This window comes from Leopardus geoffroyi, chromosome D1 (assembly GCF_018350155.1).
Source record: "Leopardus geoffroyi isolate Oge1 chromosome D1, O.geoffroyi_Oge1_pat1.0, whole genome shotgun sequence".
Taxonomy (NCBI): Eukaryota; Metazoa; Chordata; class Mammalia; order Carnivora; family Felidae; genus Leopardus; species Leopardus geoffroyi.
In genome coordinates, this window is record NC_059329.1 from 104,026,295 (window position 1) to 104,042,644 (window position 16,350).

At 39.7% G+C, this 16,350-nt stretch overlaps 1 protein-coding gene across 1 annotated transcript; it reads right to left on the reverse strand.

The window, feature by feature from the left end:
* Window positions 1–9,331: 9,331 nt before the first annotated feature.
* Window positions 9,332–10,297, reverse strand: LOC123600546 (olfactory receptor 5A2). The gene has a single exon (XM_045482574.1). The coding sequence runs from the start codon at window positions 10,295–10,297 to the stop codon at window positions 9,332–9,334; it is 966 nt and encodes a 321-aa protein (XP_045338530.1).
* Window positions 10,298–16,350: the final 6,053 nt, after the last annotated feature.

Genomic DNA, 16,350 nt, shown 5'->3' on the forward strand with positions numbered 1-16,350 from the left:
TGTGCAATGGGAATCAACTTGCTGCTTCTTGGCTTTTCCACCCCACCTACCCAGGACCCATAGCTTCCTGATTTCTTGAATCTAAGTTGGTTACTCCTCATAGATCTGCTTTCCAGCTTCCAACTTCCGTGGTCATTTCTCCTGGTATCCATATCTTAGTGATTTTATGGGGGAAAAAAAACCCTCCTATTGTCATTTAGGCAGGCTCTAGGAAGGAGTAAAGGCAAACGCATGGATTCAGCTCATTATCTTTAGCCACATATCACAACTGTATTTTCAAATTGCTTAAGCCATTTTATATCTTCAGTAGAAATAAGTGACTATATGCCATTGTTTACTGTATTTCGCCAACATTCAGTTAATGTAAATAAAAAATTATTTTAATTTTTTTAACTGATATTTCATTAGGTAAAAAAAATTGTTTTAATTTCCCTTTATTATCTTTGAAATGAAACTTTGTCTTTGTATTTTTATATATTTTAACCATATTCCTTTTCATCCTAATTTCTCTTCAGCACCTCTACTTGTAAAAATGTAATTAGCTTATACTATTATTTTATTAATGTCTATAGCCTACTGTTACAACCACACTTTTTAATACTAAGGACTTATATCTGAGTAACAAATATATATACATATATATGTGTGTAAAGATCTGATAAAAATCACATTTTTCTTTCATTCCAAAACTATAATTAGGGCATAATTTTAAAAATTAAATTTCAAGGGGCACTCAGGTGGCTCAGTTGGTTAACTCTGCTTGGGATTCTCTCTCTCCCTCTCTCCCTGCCCCTCCCCCACTGATGCTAGCTCTCAAAATAAATAAATTCTTAAAAAATTAAATTTAAACATACCAGAGTTGACTGAAAAAAATGAGAAATTCATATGTAGAATCCCATATGTAGAATCTAAAATAAACAACGTCACTACATTTTAACTGATCTGTAAAACAAGACCTACTGAACCACAATTTTTACTAATTTCACCACAAAAGACCAATTCCCTTTAAAACAAAAAAGTAAACATATGTTGTTACAACGTAAGAGAGCCTAAAAATTAAACAGTCGTGATAACCATATTTCCCTCAAAAGCACTCTACCAAGAACTCTTATTTTTTGTTAAGTACTTACAGTGCTGAATAATAACTTGGACTTAACCCAAATACCGGCACAACTGAAGAAGCAGCAAAGGAACAGGGCGCAGTCTGTGAGGATGACACTTCCAGGCACGAACTGCACGGCCGGGCGGTCTACAACTGGCTGAGCTGTCTACACCTGCCAGGAGAAGGGCACAGCGGCCTCAGGCGATAGGACCAGAACGTACGAAAGGAGCCGGGATGCCTTCCAGGTCTGCAGCTGAAGCCGCAACTCTCCGCAGCCCAGCCATGGCCCATGGTCACCCCTGACGGCTTCGTGTACGAGCGTGAGGCAATCCCGGGTGACCCTTCACTCCAGAGGAGGAGATCCCCCCGGCCGAGGAAGGCGCTCGAGAAGCAGCTGGGGGCTCGACGTGAGGACCAGGAGGAGCTGCGCAGCCACAGACCAGAACCAGGTGCGGCCTTCCTCTAGAAGGAACCCTTCACGCCCAAGGCTGCCCCGGGAATGGCCCAGAAAATGCCTGACAAGAGCCCAGTGCCGGCCTCGCAGACAAGGACAAAGCGCTGCCTGGATTCCGTGGCAAATCCCGGAGGCTAAGGCCACCGACCCGTAGAAGCCTACACGCGCGCCTCGCTCCTGCCCCGTGTCCGGGAAGCCAGTGCGCATGTCAGACCTGACGCGCATGCGCTTCACTCCGTTCGACGCCCTGTGGACTGCGTGGGTTCATCACGCGCAGTGAGCGCTGAAGGTGCCCTGGGACCCGTGACAGCCGGAGCGTCTGCACGCCTCGTGCAGTGTTCAGGTCCTCTGGGGCCAGGGTCACCCTCGAGAGCCTGCAGAAGCTGACTCGGAAGGACAGGGTGGACTTGTGAGCTGGGAGAAGCGACGTCATGGTGGTGCAGCGGAGCGGCATGGACTTGGCAGGCTCCGGAGTGATGGCGGAGACCAAGAAGTCGAGGTCCGTCATGCCGGCCTGGCTCGCGGGAGAGCTCATCAGCACTGGCACGCGACTGGCCTCGTGGCGCCCCACTTCGTTGGCTGCCCTGGAGCCCGGGACTGTGGCAGGTGAGGAGGCCAGCCACTCCCTGGTACACCTTCTGCAATAGCTTGAGTTCAAAGGTGTGGGCTACGTACGAATAATTAATGTGGCTTAACCTTGAGAATAAAGTCTGCACTGAATGCAAATGCACAGTTAAAACTGGGTAAGAGTGGCCAGAAGCCAAAGCCTGAACTGTGACCATAGGAGAGCGCCACTTTAGGGAGCTAAGTAGAAATCCCCTCCCATCCTTTTGAGGTAAGGCAAATTTGAAGTCCCTGAGAAGTCTAGGAATGCCTCTCCCAAATTACAATGTGATAAGACTCCCAAAGGCAATAAAATGCAGTGGGGCTGGGAAAGAAAGAACCAAAATATTAAGATTTGTACAAAATACTAAGGTTAATTCTTTAGGCAAATATTAAGTGCATACAATGTGCCAGGCATTGTTCACATACCGGAATACTGAGGGTCCTTTTAAGATAAATGATAGATGCCAAGATTGCAGGGTGTGGAAGGAGGGCAATCTTCCCCTGCCTCTTTGAAACCCAAACAGGTAGATAAGGTCACAGAAAGATTGACTGAATTGAGATCCCTCCCTGTACAATGAACCCCTCTAACAACTCCTACAAGTGAAAGTTTACCCTATGAGGGTGGAGAAATGTCAAACTCATTTTTAAGGGCACATACTGAAAATATCTAAATGGCTAAGAGCTACATGAAAGGGTGCTCAACATCACTAATCGTCAGGGAAATGCAAATTAATACCAAAATGAGATACCACCTCCCACCTATTAGAATGGCCATAATCAAGAAGGCAAGAGAGGGGTGTGTGGTGGCTTAGTCGGTTAAGCATCTGACTTCTGCTCAGGTCATGATCTCACAGTCCGTGAATTTGAGTCCTTCATCGGCCTCTGTGCTGGCAGCTCAGAGCCTGGAGCCTGCTTCGGATTCTGTGTCTTCCACTCTCTCTGCCCGCCCCCCACCCCCCGACTCATGCTCTGTCTCTCTCACTCTCAAAAATGAATAAATGTTAAAAAAATTTTTAATAAAAAATTTTTAAAAAAGAAGGCAAGAGATAACCAGTATAGGTGAGGATGTGGGAAAAAGGGAACCTTTCTATACCTTTGGTAGGAATATAAATTGGTTTTGCCACTGTGGAAAACAGTGTGGAGGTTCCTCAGAAAATTAAAAATAGAAATACCATACAATCCAGTGATCCCACTACTGGGTATACACCCAAAGGAAATGAAAACAGGTATCAAAGAGATACCTGCACTCTCATATTTATTGTGGCATTATTCACAGTAGCCAAGATACGGTAATAACCTGAATACCCATCAATGGATGAATAGATAAAATGTGATATATGTGATACACACACACTCACACACACACAAGAATATTATTTAGCCATGAGTAAGAAGGAAACTCTGCCATGTGAGACAAAATGGATGGCCCCTGAGGACATTATACTAAGTGACATTAGTCAGACAGAAAGACAAATACTATATGATGGCACTTTACAGGTGGAATCTAAAAAAAAGCCAAACTAATAAACAGAGAGTAAAAAGATGGTTGCTGGGGGGAATAAGATGTTTTTTAAGGGTACAAACTTGCAACTAATAGTAAATAAATCTTAGAGAGCTAATGCATAGTGATTGTAAGCAACAATAATGCATTAATTATATTCATCAAACTTAATAAGAGACTGGATCTTAAATTATCCCAATCAGAAGCATCTAGATGGCTCACTTGGTTGAGCGTGCAACTTTGGCTCAGGTCATTATCTCATGATTCAAACTCTCATGAGTTTGAGCCCCACATCAGGCTCTGTGCTGACAGCTCAGAGCCTGGAGCCTGCTTCAGATTCTGTGTCTCCCTGTCTCTCTGCCCCTCCTCCACTTGTGCTGCGTCTCTCTTTCTCTCTCAAATATAAATAAACATTTTTTAAAAATTATGCCAACCAAAAATAAGAAATGGTAATTATGTGATAGGACAGAGGTGCTAACTCTGCTACAATGGCAACCATATCACAATATGTAAATGCATCAAATCAATATATTGTATACCTTAATGTTATAGGTCAAGTATATTTCAATTAAAAATTTAAAACTAAATTTTAAAAAGGACACATGCTGGGGTGCCTGGGTGGCTCAGTTGGTTAAACGTCGACTTCAGCTCAGGTCATGAACTCACACTCCGTGAGTTCTAGCTTCGCATCAGGCTCTGTGCTGTCAGTTCAGAACCTGGAACCTACTTCGGATTCTGTGTCTCCCTCTCTCTCTGCCCCTCCTCCACTCACGCTCTATCTCTATCAAAAAATGAATAAACATTAAAAACAGTTTTTTTAAAGGACATGAGCTGAGTGCCAAAAGGAGAAAAAAGTAATACTGAGTTACACTTAATTGTAATTGTAAAATAAAAATAAATCAAATGAATAAAGAAAGCTAGCGTCTTCATCAAAGGTGCTCAACTGGCTAACGCAGGAAAATCTCATGCATCGTCTTCTGTTGAAAAACTGCCAGCGATGGCAAGTGTATGAAAAACAATTCCAGAACTTTCAGAGATCTGAAAACCACAGACAGCAAAAGTGTTAAACCTTCTGGTTTGCCTCTGGTAAAAAGGGACTGCAAGAAAAAAGTGGCATTTAGATCTGACAGTGTAGATAATACAGCAAATTGTAAAGACTATCTGTAACAGGATACATGGAATGAGTAAAGGAAAAATTGGACAGGTAGGTCCCCTGAGGTGCAGGATTTCTCAGAACCCACCTCTTTTTGATAAGTCTCATGGACAACTCCCTGCTGCTGCTCAGCCCCAGATCTTATTTCCAATTGTATCCTAGACTGAGGGTCAAGTTGAAGGGTGAGAGGATCCCTGCAAGACTACTTCCTTAGCTTTGTTATTTGTTAGAAAATGAACTGTGAGTTTCAGTGAATGTCTCATATAGGGACTTCCTCCCTCTGGCCCATGTGCATCAATAATTTTGTTTCTTAAGCATTTCTTAAGATGAAAACCACCCAGCCTTTCTTTGCATAAGAAAGAGATTTTATTAGAACAAGAATATTCATTCCATCAGTATCAATGTGATACTTTACACGTCAGTTTTTCTACTTATGTCAACATTTAAGTCCATTATGAGTTACTATAGAAAAGTTTTGAAAGCGAAATGAAGGCTGTTTTCCCATGGAGTCTCCCTGGGTCCAAGGTGCTTATTTATAGAGTGTGGTTTCACCAAAATGGGTGGTTTGTCTGTCTTCCATCTAGTCTGGCAACACTGAAGGGAGACGCCGCTATATCCATTTGATAGAAGTTCCAAGTCATGATTGCAAGAACCTGCTGGCTATTTCTTTACTTGTAGGAAGGTGGGAAATCTCATCCCTGGCCAGATCCATAAACACTATTGCGCATAGGAAGTCTTAGCCAGCATTAGAAGGGGAAAGGAAAGCATGGGAAGAGTGAGAATGGAATAGAAGCAGCAAAGGTCACACATAAACCATTGGTTTCTCTTTCTGTTATTTAGGAGATGTTACAGACAAGGAGACCTATCAAGAATTCAAGGAAGGTAGTCATAGATCAAGGTGATGGGGGGAATGCTGAAACACATGGTATATCTTCATATATGCAAGACATTTAGGTTCTCCCTGATCAACGGTAGGTCAGAAGGATCCAAGTCAGTTATCTGGACGCAGGGAAGTGAATTGCAAGTGTTTCCTTATTTGTGTGGGTGATCACAGAATAGGCAAGCTGTAGGTTTCTCTAGGTTTATGACTAGAAACATAAGACTATTAATCTTTAGGAAAAAGTTAAAAATCTCACCAGAACCCATTTAATGCATCAGTCACTAATCCCTGAGTATGTGAGGGAGGGAGGCAGAGAGGGACTGTAATCATATATACCTACCAAAAAATTAGGGGAATATAGGTGGTACATGTGGACAATAATCAGGTTTCTGAAAACTCTAAAAATTAAACCACAAAATCAGATCATAGTAAATAAAATGGGGGCACCTGGGTGACTCAGTCAGTTAAGTGTCCAACTCTTGATTTTGGCTCAGGTCATGATCTCATGGTTTGTGGGATGGAGACCCAAATCAGGCTCTGGACTGCCAGCATGGAACCTACTTGGGTCTCTCTCTCTCTCTCTCAAAAATAAACAAATAAACATTTAAAAATAATAATAAAATTCTTTTAAAAATAAATGAACAAATAAGCATTAAATAAATAAATAAATAACCGAGGTATTTAGAGACACAATTTTTCTTACACCAAAGGAAGGAAGATCTGTCTATTAATCAGTCTATGGACATGTTGATTAGAAGGGAAAATGGTCACCTAGAAGAGAGGAAGATGAATTCTTGGGGAGAGAAAGTGTCAGTGCCCTGGCCCAGCACTTCAGCCTGTCTGGACCCTGTTGTTGGACACGCCAAGTGCTGACACACATTGCCCACTTTCTCTCCAAAAAGGCTTTCGCTTATAACTTGTTTTTCCATGTGGTTTCCTCAGCAGGACAGGATTGTGCTGCTCGCACAAGTACAAGCTTGGCAATTTAGTTCTTCCAAAACTAAAAATGGCATCTGGCTTATGCAGTTAGCTATTCTGAGCTTGGTAACTTCAGTCCATCTGGAAGAGGTCTTCAGAGGTTGTGAAGATTAGCAGCACACCCTGAATTCTGGTAATTTTACTAAAGTGAATTCACCTCCAGCCAGCTAGCTGCCCACCTCCCCAGGACAGCTCTACCTTGTCTTGCTTCGAAGAGCTATGGAATGCCTGATTCTTTCACTGCCAGAAATATTATTTAATGTATGTCTATTTATCTGCCCCATAATAAATGCATTGATTTAGGAAGTTTCATTTAACATATGGCTTACTATAAACCCCAGGTTATTTTTGCTTCATTCAAGTCTCATGACCAAACCCCATCTTATGCACTGTATTTAACAATTATTAATGAGCATTACTTTCTGTTTGGTAGTTGGGAAAACTGCAAAAGTACATTATGTTTTATCAATGCAAGGAGAAAATTTCAATTGGCAGCAAACGTGTGTAGCTAAACAAGAGTTATTTTTCTAAAGATCTTACATTCAGAATCTGTGTTCATCAAAAAAATTTATGTATGATGATTAGACCAGTGACAGCTCCATGTAAATCCAAAGCGTGAGGCATATTTTCCTTTATATGTTTGTTTGTTTGTTTGTTTGTTTGTTTTGTTCCAATGACTTTTGGCATTAGGAGAATTTGAGCTTAGCTACCAAAGGTAAATTGAAAGGTAAGAGCTCAGTGAAGTGGGGTACAGATAAGGCAAGGAGGAGGGAAAAATGGCTATAAGGAAAGGCGAGGTGTCCAGGTAACTGATAGAGTTGGCTTAATAGTAGCATTTCCATGTATAGCCACTTCTATGAACTTGAATTCTTTCTATTTTTCTAATGACTGCTTCCTCTATGCAAAGTAAGTGGCAGAGATGGGAGGCACAGGCATGCCTTTTTACTGAGACTATTATGTTCCAATTTGAGTAGCTATCCCCAAAGTACCTAATTTGCTTCTTTTTAGCACATTAACCTGAATTTCTCTTGATTTATGCAAAATTGACTAGTAATATGAGCTAACATTTATTACCATAAAACCAGGCACTAAGCTAAGCTCTTTTCATGCATATGCTTCACTTAATTGTTGAATCAATTGCATGAGGTAGATACCATTGTTATCCTCATTTTACAGATGAGAAAAATGGAGCTTGTAAATAACTTGCATAAGGCCACCTACCTACAAAGTGGCAAACATGAGATAAATAATTGCAGGTCTACTGATTTAAGAATGCCTAACAAATACTCTTAACCACTTTCACTCTGGTATCTGCAGACCCACTTTCCAGTGCATTAAAGCCATCACAAATATCACATTTTCTACCAAACTAAGGAAATGTCTATTTCTTTGGCTCAAATGGTGATAAATAAATATTATTATAGAATAATAATAATAATCACCCCTTGAGTATTTGCTGCCCACCAGTACTATTCTAGTGCTTGTATATACTGAGTCATGTAATTCTTCACAATAAACCTATGATATATTTACTATTATTATTCCTATTTTACACACAGAAGGAACTAAGGTACACAGAGCCCAAGTACACACAGGTAGGTACTTTACTTATTTATGGCCAACCAAGAGCAGCCACAGCTGAATAAATGTATGCCAGTTGTTTACTGCTGGTTCAAGGACACATAACAAGTTCTGAGACAACATGGAGGAGAAAAATCACTCTCTTCAATTCCTTGGCTAAATTCTCTTCTAGAACTTATCACAAAATTGGTGAAAACATAGAACTTTTCATGCCAAATGAAGGTATGCTCCTCTTCTGTAGGTTCCTAAGAAATGTTCAGTCATTAAGGCCATGATTAGAGATCTCTTTCCTGCCTTAACACATCTAAAGGGTCAGTACTATACCACCATCAGTCACAGGGGATCACAATAGCTGTGATTCTCAAAGAAGAGAGGGTGTCTGCCTTGTGGTGCTCATGTGCCATAAAGGAAGCATGTTAGAACCTCTTAAGAGAGAAAGGCAACTGTTTTTAGAAATAGTATCTCCAGGGGCGCCTGGGTGGCGCAGTCGGTTAGGCGTCCGACTTCAGCCAGGTCACGATCTCGCGGTCCGGGAGTTCGAGCCTCGCGTCAGGCTCTGGGCTGATGGCTCAGAGCCTGGAGCCTGTTTCCGGTTCTGTGTCTCCCTCTCTCTCTGCCCCTCCCCCGTTCATGCTCTGTCTCTCTCTGTCCCAAAAATAAATAAACGTTGAAAAAAAAAAAAATTAAAAAAAAAAAAAAAAAAAAGAAATAGTATCTCCTTCCTCAGGTTACTATGCTATATATTCCTATCTTACTTTAAGAATCACCATCCTGAATGCTGGACTAACATTTTGTTCAGTACTTTCCTGCTATAGACACAATGTCTTTGTCTTTGTCATGGCGAAGTTTTCTGCTAAACTGAGCATTTATAATATTGGTTTATGCAATGCTATTCATTCTAGGAACCAATAATGGCCAAACTGTTTTCCAATAACCAATAGGTAAACTAGTTGGGGGAATATTGGAAAGGGGAAAAAAATCTGGTCAACACAAATCATTGTGTAAATCAACTAGTCCAAAACCACATGAAAATCTGCATAGTTAATTCAGCTCATGGCTTCTTTGAAAACATTAGCTCAGGGTGAGAAAAACAAAGGCCCATGAGAATGCACGTGATCCTTTTGCACAGCTTTCCTCATGGCATTTTTAATCTCCTTATTCCTAAGACTATAGATGATAGGATTCACCATAGGGATCACCAGAGCATAGAATATGGACACCACCTTGTCCCGGTTTAGGGAGTAGCTAGAACGAGGTCGCATGTACATGAAGAGACCAGAACCATAGAAGAGAGTCACAGTAGTCAGGTGAGAGGCACACGTGCTGAAGGTTTTGGTCCTACCTTTAGCTGAGCTGATCTTCAGGACAGCAGCAACAATGTAACCATAAGAAATGAGGATCACAAGGACAGAAACCATCCCAACAACAACACCCACAATGAAGTTCACCACCTGGCTGGCAAAGGTATCAGAGCAGGACAGAACCAGAACTGGAGGAAGGTCACAGAAGAAGTGGTCGATCCTGTTGGGCCCACAGAAATCATGCTGATAGACAGAGTATGTTTCAATCAAAGAACTGAGGAATCCACCCACATAGGCCCCAGCCACCATCTTTAAACAAAGTGTATGGGATATGAGGACTGGGTAGAGCAATGGGTTGCAGATGGCAGCATAGCGGTCATATGCCATGGCTGCCAAAAGAAAGCATTCGGTCAGCCCCATTCCACAGAACACAAAGTACTGCGTGGCACAGCCAACAAAAGAAATGGTTTTCTGCCCTGTGATGATGTCAGAGAGCATCTTCGGAGTTGTGGAGGACACATAGCAGATATCTAGGAAGGATAGGTTACTGAGGAAGAAGTACATGGGCGTGTGCAAGTGGGAGTCCATCCTGATGAGGGCAATGAGGCTCAGGTTCCAGGCTAGGGTCAGGAGGTAAATCCCCAGAAATAACACAAAAAGGAAAATCTTCATTTGAGGATGGTCTGAAAATCCCAGGAGGATGAATTTTGTCACAATCGTGTTATTCCTTCCTACAACCATAGACCTGCTTCCTGAATAAAGGAAAGAAACAATCCTGTGATCAGTAAGATTGTGTTTGTTATTATGTAAGTGGATATTTCTTGGAAGATCATATAAACCATTAACACCAACTTAACATCACAGCCACCTGCTAAGCAACCTTCTTGGAGGAAGTCTGCCCATGATAATCTCTTGGCACTATTTAAAATCTGTATGCTATATATATTGCTGATTAGAAGAGAATCCATCTAATGGAGAGTAAACATTTTTATCACTATAATCAGAGTTGTCATCACAGATTAAATCTATCACTATCCTACATTATCAGCTTTTCTAATCCCAAGAAAATGTATTGATAAAAAATTAGGGGTTTACCTTCTAAATTATCCCAGATCTTAATTCAGTATCAAAACACTTTCATAGTTAGTTGGGCTTGACTCTTGTATCCTCAGGATCTCCTGGGCCATCCCTGACTTCCTGAGGACTGTGGAAAAGTGACTTCACCACTCCCGATCCGCATTTTCTCAACTGAAAAATGGGAGGGTTGAGTCAGATGAGTCTCAAGGTTCCTTTGGACTTCAGTTTCTTATGGCCTTTTAGACTTTCTGACTAGAAAATACAAACTCAGATGAATAATAAAGTTAGGAATTTCTTATATTTTGTATATCTTTAATGTAAGAATCTGGAAAAGCAGCTAAGCACTACAGGCTATTATATTTGACATACTCCATTTTGAGGCAGCAAATCTAACCCACAATAAAAAATAATCCATTCTTCTAAGTAATAAAACCAAGAGAAAAAGTATACATACACATGCTTAGAACTAGAAAATTTTTTCTAATTACCTAATAAGTTTTTATACAGGTCACTGCATAAAATGATCAAAATTTGGATGAACACAATCAACACCATTATGGGATAGAAGGGCCATGAACAATGCCTCCATGGAACATCAAAGCTAACTGAAATTGGATGAGCCATTGTGGTCAAGAACAAGCAGAAACCAGTATTTTCTGAGCAAGAAAAACTGGAGAGAGTTCATTAGATATTCAAGGACAATATTTAAGGATAAGCATGGAACAGCTTTGATGTCATCAGGCCAGACCAGATTATCATTTTTAAGGCATGAGGGATGCCCGTATGCATTTTGCATTAAGAAAGACAAACAGGCACTGATCTAAGACTAAAATGAGGAAATATAAATGGGTGCAAAATGAGGAAATATAAATGGGTGTAAAAAAGGCAGAAGTACCCTGGGGAAGACTCGAGGCTAAAAATTAAAGTTACTGATATTTTATCATTTTATGAAATTTGACCGCTCATGCATGTTTGCAGCCAATTGCAACTATCTGATGGTGTTTCTTTATCATTCATCATATTAAAAATTGTTCTACATGAAGAGGTTGTCAACACCACTAATCATCAGGGGAATGGACATCAAACCACAATGAGTTATCACCTCACATCTGTCAGGATGTCTGTTATTAAAAAGATGAAAGATAAGTGTTGGTGAGGATACAGAGAAAAGTCTTGTGCACTGTTGGTGGGAATGTAAATTGATGTAGTCATAATGGCAAACACTATGGAGGTTCCTCAAAATTTTAAAAAGGAAACTACCGTATGATTCAAAAATCCTTCTTCTGGATATACATCCAAAGAAAATGAAGCCAGTATCTTGAAGAGATAGTTCACTTACATGTTTATTGCAGCATTATTCACAATAGTCAACATATGGAAAGAACCTAAATGTCCATTAATAGGTAAATGGGTAAAGAAACTTGAGGTAGATGATTATGATGGTGGTAGTGGTGGTAGTGACGATGATGATGATGATGATGATGGTAGATAAATATATAGATGAGAGAGAGAGAGTGGAATATTATTCAGCCATAAGAAAGTTGGAAATCTTGTCATTTGCAGCAACATAGGTGAAACTGGAGGACTTTTTGCTAAGTGAAAAAAGCCAGACACATAAAGATAAATTCTGCATATCATTTGTGGAATCTAAAAAGTCAAACTCATAAAAGTAGAGGGCAGAATAATGGTTGCAGGCTGGGGTGGTTGAGGGGGGAATGAGAAAATATTGGTCAAAGGGTGCAAAGTTTCAGTTATTCAGGATAAGTTCTAGAGATTTAATGAACAGCTTGGTGACAATAGTTGACATTACTCTATTGTATATCTGAAGTTTTCTAAGAAGATAGATCTTAAATCTCAAAACACACACACACATACACACACACAAAGGGTGACTATGTAGAGGTGACAGATAAGTTATTTAACGTGATTGTGGTGACCTTTCACAATGTATACATATATATGTGTGTGTGTGTGTGTGTATATATATATATAAACAGATGTGCCAATTAAGTTAAAATAAATACATACTACTAGCTTTGTGTTTTCTAAAATTTAAAATCTCCCCACAATCAGTAACTGATTGAGGAGCCAAAACCAAGAAGAGCCAAGACTGTTCTTCACCATGACATTAATCTATGAACCTCCCAAGGAGAAAATAACATGAGTTTTGTGTTTCTCATCTTATTATTTTAGAGAGAGAGAGAGAGAGCTCAAGCAGAGGAGAGGGGCAGAGGGAGAGAGAGAAAGAATCTTAAACAGGCTCCATGCTCAGCACAGAGTCTGACACGGGGCTTGATCCCACTACCCTAAGAGCATGACCTGAGCCGAAATCAAGAGTCAGATGCTCAACTGACTGAGTCACCCAGGTGTCCCTGTGTTTCTTATCTTAATGAAATCTTCCCTGAAAGAATGTAAGCTACTTAAAGGCAGGCCAGGAGTTCTGTTTATTGATCTACTTTATATGAAATTTATTGTCAGATTTGTTTCCATACAACATCCAGTGCTCATCCCAACAGGTGCCCTCCTCTGTTTATCAATCTCCTTATTGATTTATCCTATCATAGATCTAGAACAGTGTTTGGGACATTGGCACGGTAAATATTTGTTGAATGAATGAATTTTCTTCACTGCTTATCTATAGAGCTTTCACAGAATGTTTAACTTATAATTAGTGTTCAATTATAATAATATAATATGCAATATATAATCTAATCACAAACATTATTAAAGTCTTATTGAGTACCAGGCACTGTTCAAAGGACTTGATTTATATTAACTCATTTAATCCTACCTGGAAGTGTGGACTTACTCTGCCCCTTTTACAGATAAAATGTGGAATAGGCTGTAAAATATAATTGTCATTTTTTGGATGAATGAGGTTGGGAAGGAAGGAGCTTAACTTACTGAATTACTTCAAGCAGAAGTGTCCTGAGATCTCTTCCTACAGAAGAAGAATTGTTGGTTGCTTTGCTCCACTAACATTTTTTCTAAACTTCATTTCATCTGCATTTCCCACTGCTCTATGCCTGGTTTCTGGTTCAGTCAATTTTTTGTGGTTTGGCCTCATGCAAATAGTAATATCTGCTTCTGGAATCCCTGCTCCTTTATTACCAAGTCTTCAAAATGGCCTTAGGGAGTTCATTATTTTAATGGGCAGGGATAGCCACACTTTTCCTCCACATGGCTGCCCTGTCATTCACTCCTGGGTCCAAAGTAAAAGCCCAGCAATCATTAGAAGCAAACATTTCTGAGCACTAATTGTTCTCTGGGTGATGGGGACAGGGAAAACCACCCATTGCCAGAGTCTTATTTGCAGCCTCCTGTCTTATTCTTCTCTGAGCTTTCCCTGATCTGGGTCCAGGAAGACATCCTTTTGCATTGGTGGGCAACCTTCCACTTTGAGACCCTTCATTGGAAGTAAACCACACACAGGAGAGTTGGGCTCAAATTCTGGCTCTGCCATTTTATCTGTATAAACATGTACATATTTTTTAAATCTCTGAAATATCCATTTCCTTCCTTGTAACACTGGTGTAATAATCATTATACCAATCTCAAAGGGTTGTTTGGTAATGAAATGAGATGCAAACAGGTAGGTCTTAGCACAGTGCCTGATGAATAGAAATCACTCCAGGAATATTGAGTAACGACATCATTAACTTTGTCTCCAGGGTCGTGGCCAAGAGCTCTTTCCTACTTATTTGACTTTTTTGTGTGATGAAAACAGTTTTTTCACCCTTTAATATTTTGGGTGCTACTCCCAGCACTGCCATGACCTAGATATGTGGCTGTGGGCAGGTCATTTAACCCCTCCCCCCACCTCTCAGGGCCTGAGTAAATTGGGCTCATTTTCCAAGGACCCCTCAAACTCTGAAAATCTAAAATTTTGAGACACTCATTTCCTGGTTTTTGAAACTTTTGTACAGAAATAAAGTTTATAAGAAGGAGTTAATCTGTTCCATGGAGATCAAGTCAGCAAACCTTAGCCTGAGGATAAAAATTAATTAAGTGACAAAAATATCTTCTATGTGAAAGAATATAATTACTGAGATTCTTGACACAAGATAATAGGCTGAATTTAGGGGAACAAATTTAGCAACTGAGATCACTGAAAGAAAAAAGTAAGCGACTCCAAAAATAGACAGTGAAGGAAAGAAGGTAAGGAAGTTCTTTATTTAAAAATTTTTAAGTTTATTTATTTTAAGAGAGAGAGAGAGAGAGAGAGAAAGAAAATGAGCAAGGGGTGGGGGCAGAGAGACGGGGAGAGAGAGAGAATCCCAAGCAGGTTCTGCACTGTCAGCTCAGAGCTAGATGCAGGACTCAAACTCACGAACCATGAGAGCATGACCTGAGCCAAAACCAAGAGTCAGACACTCAACTGACAGAGCCACCCAGGTGCCCCAAGGAAGTCCTTTATTAAGAGAAGCATTTTAGACTAGGATTGGGGATATACTGGCCCAAGAGAGCCTGAGGCTAAGAGAGTCAAGCTCAACTATGAAAGTGTTTTGGTACTGAATTAAGATCCCGGATAATTTAGAGGATAAATCCCTAATTATGATCAATACATTTTCTTGGGATTAGAAAAGTTAATAATAGAAGATAGTTATAGATGTCATCTGTCATGATAACTCTAATTATAGTGACAATGATTATTGGCAAAGTAAGACCGAGAAACTCAAGAATAAGAGCAAATTCTAAATTAGCAATGTCTGCATTTGATAGGAAAATGTAGAGTGGGGACATTCGACATATTTGCCAACCTATTCTATAAGAAATTTAAGAACAAAGAAGAAATTTGTTTTATTAAATTCACTTGGCTATAACCATAAACTCTCATTACCCTTACTTTAAAATATTGGACTTCATGTATGATTAAATTTAAGAATGTAAAGCAGAAGGTTAAGTGAACATCAAAAAGTATGAAAGCAAATAGCACATACAAGAAAATAAACTTCATTTAGAATTACAAATTTTAGGAGGCAATTCTTTGAGAGTCAACTCAAAATGTATCTCACTAGGATTCTACACATCTTAGATTTTGTTTACTGACAGCTTCTCCTAAAATATGATTTGCTTTCATGTTTATTTAACATTTTAGCACAGCTACTTTAATGAGGTTATTCTAATTGTTTCAAAGGAAGCCCAGAGAAAAATCTGGAGGTATTTTTGACAGTAAAACACAATCTCAATTCTCAAATTGGAGTTTGAAAAGTTATCTCAGTTTGTATTTCCACTACTGGTGAGGAGTAAAACTGTCAACCTTTTATAGATCCAAAATCTTTTCACAAGATATTCCAAACAAAGATAAGGTACAAGATGAGAGTAAATTTAGAGGTTTTAGAGGTCTTAAATATATATATAAGAGGAAAATGCTAAACCGTAAGTTACAGAACCAGAGTTCCAATTCCTATTCTGATGTGGGAGATTAGGTTCTTAACCTCTCTGGACCTCAGTTTTTTGCTCTAAAACAAAATACTAAAGTGGAAGACCTCTAAGAACCCAAACAGCATGATTACAACTGACATTAACAACTACATTAACTATATTAACACGGTTTCAACTATATTAACAAATCATCTGCACAGAGGACTACTAGTTTAGGCCCTCCTGTGGAATGTTGCTGCCACCTAGTGGAAGTATGTCTAAACTGTATGATCAGGTTTTTTGGTGGGGTTTTTTGGTGGTTTCTTTATGGGTTTTTTTTGTTTGTTTGTTTG